At 40.7% G+C, this 10,381-nt stretch overlaps 1 protein-coding gene across 1 annotated transcript; it reads right to left on the bottom strand.

Annotated features, from left to right (window-relative positions):
* Positions 1-750: 750 nt before the first annotated feature.
* On the bottom strand, positions 751-8,937 carry skap2 (src kinase associated phosphoprotein 2). Its single transcript, XM_030750080.1, has 12 exons — positions 8,734-8,937; positions 8,248-8,353; positions 8,105-8,130; positions 7,731-7,832; positions 6,847-6,927; positions 6,409-6,492; positions 6,145-6,269; positions 5,711-5,774; positions 5,330-5,452; positions 5,160-5,240; positions 4,209-4,321; positions 751-1,210 (listed from the first exon to the last, which is right to left on the bottom strand). The coding sequence occupies exons 1-12, from the start codon at positions 8,771-8,773 to the stop codon at positions 1,118-1,120; spliced, it is 1,038 nt and encodes a 345-aa protein (XP_030605940.1). The 5' UTR covers positions 8,774-8,937; the 3' UTR covers positions 751-1,117.
* Between the last annotated feature and the right edge of the window lie 1,444 nt (positions 8,938-10,381).

Genomic DNA, 10,381 nt, shown 5'->3' with positions numbered 1-10,381 from the left:
AACATAGCATAACTTTGGTATTTCAGTGAGGAGACTGTAAAAAGATCTGTACAGTATGTATGTAACCTCAGAGGGATATGCCCAGCTAGAACCACCTCGCCTGCTGTCAAACAGCCCCTCAGAGGGCGATAAGCATCCCTGCTATCTGTGTGGGTGGCTGTCTTATTAGTGCACCTCAACCATTTCACTCAGGCATGCAGCACAACCAACCATCTGCCACGCTGCGATCCTCTGCCCGGCAGAGTCTCTCAGGTGCCATAAAATAAAAGTGTCCCTTTGAAGATTGGAGCAAAAGTGCTGAGCAGATGAATAAAGTCATTTTAAAATTAAATAAATAAATATTTTCATAACCAGGGAGGTTATGTACATGTCTTCAGTGTACACACAGGTTTAAATATTGCCTTTGGCATAACTGCACAGCATTACAGAAGCCAAATGATGTGATTTATTATTCAGACTAATTTATTATTCACAGACACACTTACTGCTTATGCCTTTTTAAAATATTTCTCCCCACCAGCAAATGTCACAAAGCCTCAAGAACAGATTTTAAAATACATTTCTTCTGCTAAGCGTCTTCCTCTTTTACCATATTAATTATTTAAACTTTGTCAAGAATTGTGTTCTAAGACAGCAAAGAGTTACCACTGTGTATTCCTTCTATCAGTGTCTTTGTTACAAAGGTGAACTGATGGCTGAAGACTCTCTACTGCCACCTTGTGGGATTTTTTTTAAGATGTCAGAACAATGTGTGTTTACATTTTTATTAATTTTGCCAGTTAGAATGACATTTCAAATTTACCAAAATCAGCAAGTGAAGTCATATGGTGTACAAAATCAAACCCGAATACACTGAATACAGAATAAATAAACAAGCCAGCAGTGCAAAGTGCAGATACCCCTGCATGTATCAGCCAAATAATAATAAAAAAAAAAAAATCCTTCCATTAAATCATCTGTATCTTACAGTGATGGCAGGGAATATTACATTATTATTATTCCAGTTACAACTTTTGAACATTTGAAATAAGCAGATGTGTGTGTGTGTAAGTAAGTGTTGGGGGGGGTTAAATCAAACTAGAAGCCATGAGATCTCAGCAGCTTACACTGGGTGCATTTACAGAGCATACAGCTCCATCAGATAGTCTTTGGGAACAATACCTATAACTCCATTCCTCTCTCCAATCCACCAGCCAAAGTTCTGATACTCCTGGAAGTACATGAGGGCAGAGACATGGAAAAAGAAAATAGTTAATAATTAGCTGCCAAAATGAGAATTGATAAACAGAACAAATGGCACCTTCTTTGCTTCAGCTGTTTTCTGTTCCCTCTAGAGCACTTATCTCCCATCAATAACTGTACACCTCCTGCCTTCTGTCCTGCCTCTTTACCTGGTGTCAATTTTGAGACTGCACACGTTTCCCTCCACTCCACACAAAAAGCTCAGTGTGCATAAAGCACATCACGCATAAATCTGTCAAAGCATGACAAGTAATAGCTCCAAATGGCTGTCAGCATGCCGAGATGTGAGGAGGACACTGTGAGGAGAGATCTGAGACAAGAAGACAATAATTCACTCACTCTCTCCCTTTCTTTCCCTCTCCCTCTCTCTTTGACCTTACATCAAAGTCTTCCCTCCACATGAATCAAAACTGGAGATCACGTTCTGACAAGGCTGAAGGAAGACGAACCTGGACAACGTTTTACATCCAGGCCAGAACTCAGGGACAATGAAGGGCCACATCTGTGTCCACTTATCCCCAAGACAAAGCAATAGATACAAGTGATCATATGGTAATATTAGAAAGAGGAAGACTACACTCCGTGAGGGCTGACACTGACAGGTCTCTGGTAATGGGCCATCATCAGATAATAGATAAAATACTGTAGAAAGTCATTCAAAAAAAATCTAAATTATTAACAATAATTTAAAAAAAATACATTTACACAGCTACAGACAAACAAAATGTTAAAATATTACTAAAATGCCATATGATAAAAATGTCATTTCATCACAAGCCCCCCGGAGGATAATATAGCAGCTTGACATGAGGTGTGTGTAAAAGAGTGTGCGTCCACATTATGACTTCCTGCCACCAGCCTTTGAACACGGAAACACCTCATTGTGTCGTTGGCTGGCTGACAAATAAGTCATGCTTCAGTAAGTGCTGGACGCAACATGAGAACAAATATGTAGAGCTGTGGATGACTAATGACACCACAAACTGTGACAACACACACATTAACACAAATACCCTCAGCTGGTTAAAACAAACGTCCTGTAATCTGGTTACTTTTACCAAATGAAAGTCATGATGTATTAGTTAAAAACACAAAGTAAAGCAGTGATATGATGAAGCAACCTGCAGGGAGAGCTCATTTATATTGTAACATTTTAAGCAGGATCTCTCACTTAGGTTTTTACTAATGGGAATTTTGGGGTGTGTATGGGTGTTAGGGTGAGGAGGTGTGCGAAATAGCCATTCAACACACGCTGATTATAAGACCCTTAGTCGGGCCTTATAATCGGCTCCCAGGTCCTGACTGGGGGGTCTCACAGCTGTAATACCACAGCTATTTCTGGTCTGTAGAATGGGGGGAGGGACGCATTTGAAGAGGGAGAAAGGAGAACAGTGGAAGAGGGAATGGTGGAGTGGGGGGAAGGAGTCGGCTGTCCATTTAGCTGCAGCTGGCTGCTGCAGCCCAGACAGGTTTTATGGTCATTGCCCTCGCAGCGGGCCACAACCCCCAACACCAAGGTTTTAGCTAATGGCACTCCCAGTCTAAGTAAAAGGGCAACTTGATTCTTGGGCCTTTTCCACACACCAAGGAGAAGTCATAAACAGGCATTTGGTCAATGAGGACAATTGGACGGGCTGTCTGCTTTGTGCATTTGTGTCCTTCCATTCGTGCTGAAGGAACAATCAATTGATTTGATCAAAAGAAAACTAACAGTCTTGCTAATTCTTTTTTTAAAATGTACTGTATAAAACAAAAATCAAATTGGTTCCAGGCTCCCAAATGTGAAATTTAGGTGACTTTCTTAAATTTTGTACTGATATCATGTCCTGCACTTATGTGGACGTTTTTTTTTTGGTTTTTTTTAATGATTTTCAGATATTTCATAGGCCAGTTTCTAACTATATGGGAAGTTAATATTATAATTCTATAGTATAATAATGATGGGATAAATACATTTAAAATAAAAACTTTTTTTGGTGTTCCGCTTATAATGTACAGCACATAACACTTCTTACATTTTTTCTAATCTTCTTTGCTTTAAAGAGCCAGTAGATGGCAGACTTGAATTTGAAAAGCAAAGTGGCCAATTGACAACAGTATGTCTCAATTGACTGCATGCTCCATAGAATCCAAAGCAGACAGGAAATATAGCCTGTCTAGATGGAGCACATTTCACACGTTTTTTTTTTTTTTTTATATAAACACAAACCACACATCTTGACAAGTATAAAATTCCGCTGCTCATTTTCTGTCCAGTGTCCAAAATAAAGCTTGTTAAATGTATCACAACAAAATCCAATTCAGCTTTCACATGAACCATTTAAGTACAAAAGGGCTCCTGTTTAGTTACATAATAAAGGTAAAGAACTGCCTCTCAGTTCTCCGGCTCATGACTAGCTGACAAGCCTCGGAAATTGTGCGTCCATTACACGTCCTCACCTGCTCTGAATAGAGTGGCTGACCAGCCTAGTTTTCCTGAGAACACACATTCCTATTTGGCGAGGTGAGAGAAATTTCTGAGAGGTGTGTGGGCTGAAGGCTGCTCACTGCCTGGCATGGCAGTAGCAACAGCGTGCTGAAACAGTCCAGATGGAAGTGATGGAATTACGCCGTGTGCCAGCTAAGCCCAGCCTCCGCCAACAGCACTAAAACAGTTTCCGTTGTGACACAACTAATCCCCATCAGAGCGCCAGAGAAGGAACCAAGCCCAGTCTGCCTCTTACCATCAGTAGTCCACCTCTAGGCGGTGGGCCAGGTGCTGCCAGTAAAGGATCTGAATAGTCAGTTCCTCTAAGGGCCTAGAAATAACTCACTTTAGGTGGTCTGAAATCAGCTGAACCACTCGGACTACAAACCTCTCAAACTTTTGCAGTGTGGTTGGATTTAAGCTAATACTGACTTTATCTTGTGTTGAGACAAGAATCACCACAGTTTAGCTCTGACATCCAGGGTTACCCTCATCATACCTTGCTCAGGATGTAGATGGCATCTCCACGTTTGAAGGACAGCTCATCTGGGTGGTCCCCTGAACAGTCCCACAAGCCCTGGTAGTAGTTCTGATAGTCTGCGCTCTTATCAACTGAAAAAGTGCAAAGTGATGACAGGATCATGTACTTTATTTTCCTCTCGGAGTAATCATCTTAGATGTGCAGTTTTAACACAGCAATGACTGTTTGTGTGAAGCAGAACCTACAGGGGGCAGCGAAGAGCCTCAAGGGCCAAAGCAAGATGGTTAGCTGTGACCCAGTTCCATGAGAAATACTCATTTTATACAGGTTTTGAGTGTGCTGTTTGCGCATTATTTTAAACACAAAATAACAAAGAAAAATAGGGAAAAATGGGCACTACTCTAAGAGCGAACAAGAAAATAGTGGTGTTTAGTAGTAATATACACAATTACAACAACTACTTTGTATTGCAGTATGTTAGTACACTGGTTTGTAGTTTGGAACAAGGATACAGCTAGTGTTTTAGCAGCTGGACTTTCCACTTCTCAAGCAGCCTATTTATATAAAGTGGGCCATTTTGAGCTTTGCGGGGAGCCTTGGTGTTTGGTAACGAAGTTTGTTTAAATGCGTACAGCAGACAGAGGAAGATCATTTTGTAGCAAAGGTATGAACCATTTACAGAACTATAGCATGCTATTTACTGTAAAAGGAACTTGGTCAACTGTGTTCAAGTTATTTCCAGTATTGTGTTAACTTTCAGTTGCACTTTTGACAAGAACTTCCTCAGTATATGTCACTTCTTCTTAACCGTTGGGTTTAATTTGTTCTGTGTGTGAAAAGCAAGACTAAAGTCTCCCCCCCCGTTTCCTTTTAAAACTCCTGTATCTATTACGAATCTTACTACATTCTAACACACTAAATATACCACTCAGTCTCGAGTCAAGGCACAAATGACAGTGCTGTGAGTACCTGCAGCAAGAGGAGGAGCAGGTGGCTTGCTTGCTGGCTCGATTTTTGGAGGAGGCTTTGTCACAGCTGGAGCCTCATCCTCTGGAGAAACAAAACAGAAATGATGTATTTAAGAAATAAATAAATAAAAAGTAGCTCAAATCAAAAAAGATGCACGCCCTTTGTCAGACCTGGGAGCTCTTCGTAGATGTCATCATCGATTGGCGCAGACTCGGCTGTGCTACCTATATTCCCGACATCATCGTACATTTCCTGGTCCTCCTCATCCTCTTCTGGGATGATTCCTGACATATCTACAAACAGGGGAGCAAAATGCTTTTCTACACATAAAATACACATAAAATTGCTACACATAAAATTCCCTGCACACACACACACACACACACACACACACACACACACACACACACACACACACACACTCAAATGCAGTATACTAGTACTACTAGTAGTATAATGATAATTTTTTTCATATTTGCCTTTTTGGTCACAAAGAAACAAAGATATTATAGAGCATAATAAATAGTTCTTATGAATGGCAAAGTTCAAACCTCTCAAAACAAAGTCTATCTGTTTCACCCATTCCTCCGCCTCCTTCGGTGATGACGCACAAAACTGTCATGAAGAGGGAGAGAAATGAAAACTGCAGTGAGTGCAATAAGGAGTTCTACATATATTAATTAACATAAACAAATAATACCGCATTTATGCATACTAAAATGTTCCGTATGCAAGAGTCTGAATGTTAGAAACACTCATTTAGACTTATTCAGTATGTGTCAGGTCTAGCCATTGCAAAGGCGGTAGTGTCAAATGAATGGAAAGGCATTAAAAGAAAGATTTAATGAAGTGCATGTACAGACGTGGTGTGCCAAGTTTTAAACATGTCACATCTTAGGTTTGTGTGGTTTTTTTTCTTCAATTTAAGAGCCTTTAAGTGCAACGAGTGAAAGAAACTCGAGCAACCATCGAGAGATGAGCGTACCTGATAGAGTCGCTTGTCTGGGGCTGAAATTTCAAAGCAGCAGTCTTTCTTTGCGTCTTTGCGTAAGGTGTTGTTCATTTTGACAGTGTACCCATCAATACTGAACTCACCCTTCTGCTGCTTGTCTGGGTGTGGAAAATTAAGGCATCATCATTAGTGGCGCAGATACAACAACTGCAATGATACCACCAAAAAAACCTGGGAAATTATTCACACACACTTCCAAAAAAAAAAAAAAAAAAAAAAAAAAAAAAATGAAAGTACCTTTCTCACTGCCGTAATAGTAGAAGGTGTGATGGCTCAGAGCACACCATCTCTTCTGCCACTCAGTACCAAAAAAGCTGTGATCTGTGGAGGCAGAGTACCAAATGTACAGACAATTTTCCAGTATGTTCTCATGGCTAGTGCATTGTATGTATATGGGGAAAGAACTGTAACGAAAATGTGCATAACATAAGTTATGTCCTGTATGTGATACAATCCTTATTTAGAGTATTAGAGTCGACATTTTGCAGTTTTTGTTATGTGTTGTGTAAGATCCTCCATAAAGTAAAAAACAAAAGCCTGCTCTTTTTTTGTTCACAGAAAGCTAACTTCAAACACTGCTCCAAAAATATGAGAGCTTGCATATTTTAGTAACCTGGCAACCTCCTTTCCCTTTAGACTGCCTCAGAAAAGCTGCCTTATAAACAGAGCACCAACCCTTTCTGCGCTTCTCAAGATATCCTGCCTTAAAGACAGATGGCAGGTCCTGGGCCGCCACAGGTGGGGACTGCTGGGAACCTGGAAAAAGAATTAAGGAAACCCAAGTAAGTGATCCATCATCATTGCTGCTGAAACATTTCAAAAGTGAAATGACAATTAGTTGTTTGTTTATTTATTTTATTTTTTTAAAGTTAACCATGTCCAGAAGGGTTTATGATCCACTTCACCATCATGCATTTGATATTAAAATGAACAGCAAAAGCCACTGAGTAATGTTTTACTTCTCACTGGAGAAGGTTTCCCTTGCAGCGTGCAACTTTAATGCAAATGTTCAAATGCTGTGTCAAAGTTGCTTTATGTGAAAGAGCAGCCATAAAACTGGCAGCTGCTTATAGCCCATAAACCCCAGTCCCCCAATCACCATTTCACAAGGATTTCCCTGATACTCTGAAAAAAGAAAAAGAAAAAAAAAAAAAATCTGTAAATATAAAATATGTCATAGTTTGGATAATGGAATAAACTGGATTAAAGTTACTGCATATCAGGGAGTGTTTGTGTTTCATAACCTGCAGCCGTAGCAGTAATTTTAAGCCCCTAGACTGCGGCTGAGAGAGCAATAAAGCCTGCTTTAGCCGTCAAAGGGGTGGGGTGAGGGAGGTGGTAGGAGTAGCAGTTGTGCACCCAAATTGCTTCCCAAGTATGTTGCCAAGTTACAGTTGGAATGTCTCCCTCATTGTGCCACTCAAAGTCACTTTCTCCAAGGAGCCGGAGCGAAGATCTGTATATTTTCCTGCCAAGGCGCAGCTTTCAGTACACTAATCCGCAGCTTGTGAGCAGTTAGCAAGTCAACTCTGTTTGTCTGCTAAGTGCTTGTGGCTCACCTTCGAAAGTCTCTTCATCTTTGTCAGTGCGCTCTGACTGCAGCGACCCTCCATCGTTGTTGCTGTCAACTTCCTCCTCGTAATCTGAGTCATCTCCACCTACTGCAGTAAACACAAAGAGCTGTGAAGTAATGGCACACAGTGTAACACTGGGGTTGCGTTGCGTCAGATGTGTTGTGTGGCCACTTTATTTAAGGTGTGATTTTCCCCTTTTTTTCCACATTGGTTGGATAAGTTTGTAACTGACTTGTGGCCCCTTGCACTAATGTCTTGACCTCTTGTGTGGGTCCTGAGCTCCAGTGGGTACCACATGGGGGATAACAGTTTAAAAAAAAAACATACCTACAGGATTATTCAGCAGACAGACAACTTACTTTTGTCCTTGAAATCATGTGGAAAACTATTTGGGAGAAAGTAAATACATGTTAACAGTAAATTAAGTCAATCACAATAACTTATGCATCTGCAAAGACATCAAAACTGGAATTTTTTGGATGCATGGTTGGTACAAACATACCTTTGCTTGACCTCCTTTATTCTTTTGATGAAGGCTTCCCTCCTCTCTTTCGCCTTCTTACTTAGGGTTTCTCCTTTCAACCCTTCAGTGAGGTAATTTTCGAGATCTGAACAGCACATGAGGTAAAACATTAACATTACTGTGTTTCTCTGATAGCGATGCGGTTTGAGGCAAGCGGTCAAGCGGACGCAGCACTGATGGGCATCCTCCTTCATTTCAGTACACAACATAACAAGGGAGCACTTTGCAGCTTTGACGCCATGTTTGACACTTAAGCGGAGTTTTTAATGAAATAAGAGCACAGCAGCGGATTTCAGTGAATAGGGGGGAAAAAACTAAACCCAAACTGAGTCTGTGCTTCCTCTTTTTAAAAAACAAAGAGAAAAAAAAGCGGCGTGTTATATAGCACACTTAGTAAACAAGTCTTTATAAAACACGGAAAGAAACTCTCCTCTCCTCACAGACAGTAATGTATGGGTATTTTACCTGAAATAAGCGTTGTTAACTCCTCGGGGACTGCACGCATTGTTACCGCAGTTTATAGCCTGGAGCAATTGACCGTCCAGCCGAAGAGGGAAACTCGAGCCTGCGCGATACGGAAGCAACAGCTCAGTCTCGAAGATATACGGAAGTTAATCTGCTAATTATTTATCAGTGACCACACAGTTCCCCTGCAGGACAAACACTCAGAGCCGCCTGCTCGGTGTTCAGCGTTCACTGACGTTGACGTTTATTGGCCTTTATTTATTTTTTGACTGCCACCGTAGACAGGAAATTGATGCTTTAATGGAGCAATGGGTCTTTACGGAATAATAAAGTCCGAGCATAACGCCGTGATCATATTGTTGATTGATTCCAGATCATATTTTTTGGCACTTAAGTCTGCTCTCTGTGGCTGACTCGCTGAACACATTAGGGGCGTCTTTTGTTTTACAGCGATGCAAGCTTTGAGTCTATGAATATGTCAAGACTGTAATCCAAAACAGGGATCATTAATAGATTAAAAAGTCAATCATATAATGCTGGATGCTTCTGTGCCAGCTTTCTCGGATGTTGGAAGGAGTCTGTGCTACTTCTGCTGTATTGCTTTATGCTTTGACTGCATCTGACATTTACTAAACAAACAAAAAAGTTATTGACAGACTGATACAACCAGAAAAAAAAAAAAAAACTCACTCCTGACACCAAGTTAAGCCAGCGCCTCTGGTGCATCTGAGCGAAAATAGCCTTTTTTGGCACATTGTTTATAAAGATGTCAGTCATTTATTCATCTTTTTGACAGGCAGTATCACCCAATCTAGATTAAAAGGCTGAGCCTTTGAAGTGGATACTCTGTTGTTTTGGAGAAGTGAGACAGAAATGTCGGTGCATTTGTGGCACGGCTTTAGTTTTAGCTTAGCTGCAGGTGTCAGGCAGTTATTCCTGTGCTGTGCTGAATCTCTAAGGGAATGTTCCGTATGCAGATCATGTTATCAATAAACATTAAAGTGTAAAGGATTTGTGTTTAGAATCATGATTTTTAAAAATGAACGGGACATTTCTAAGTATTAAAGTTATTATAATTCATAATGATAAATTAAATATTTTGCACATTTTCTGATGTCACTTCCGGTTTCGCTTTATCTCTGCAGCCAGTATGCAGTTTATGAGCCGCAAATGCTCTGTGGCCATTCAAAACCCTGACCCCCTCCTGACCTGCTAGCAGTTCCTCCCAGTTTGGAGAGCAGAGCCGGTTTGACCCCTGACCTCTCTGTGCCAGTGCATGTGTGCATTGGAGGGAGGGCTCTTACATCGTTGCATCTAGCTTCCCATAAAGCTTCATCTTACTTGCCTGTCATCTCAAAACACCCCGACGAGATTGGTTTCTTCCCCTTTCATCACACTCATTACAAGGGTCATAATCCACTTACTGCATGCTGCCGATGCCACTGCTCAGACCCACTCCATCTGTGTAACATGCACAAAATTTAGATTAATTCATAATGGAGTTTATTGATATTTGAATAATAAGTCGCTCCATATAGTTGCTTTATTTATTTGGTGAGTGTAAAGTTGAAGTTCAGACATGCGCATGTGGCCCATTGTTTTTGTTTGCTTTTAGAAGTGGAGGTGTATTGGTTAGGTCAACACTGGA

The sequence above is a fragment of the Archocentrus centrarchus genome, chromosome 16 (assembly GCF_007364275.1).
Source record: "Archocentrus centrarchus isolate MPI-CPG fArcCen1 chromosome 16, fArcCen1, whole genome shotgun sequence".
Taxonomy (NCBI): Eukaryota; Metazoa; Chordata; class Actinopteri; order Cichliformes; family Cichlidae; genus Archocentrus; species Archocentrus centrarchus.
The sequence above is the reverse complement of the archived record's forward strand: the minus strand, read 5'-3'. Positions and strand labels throughout refer to the sequence as shown.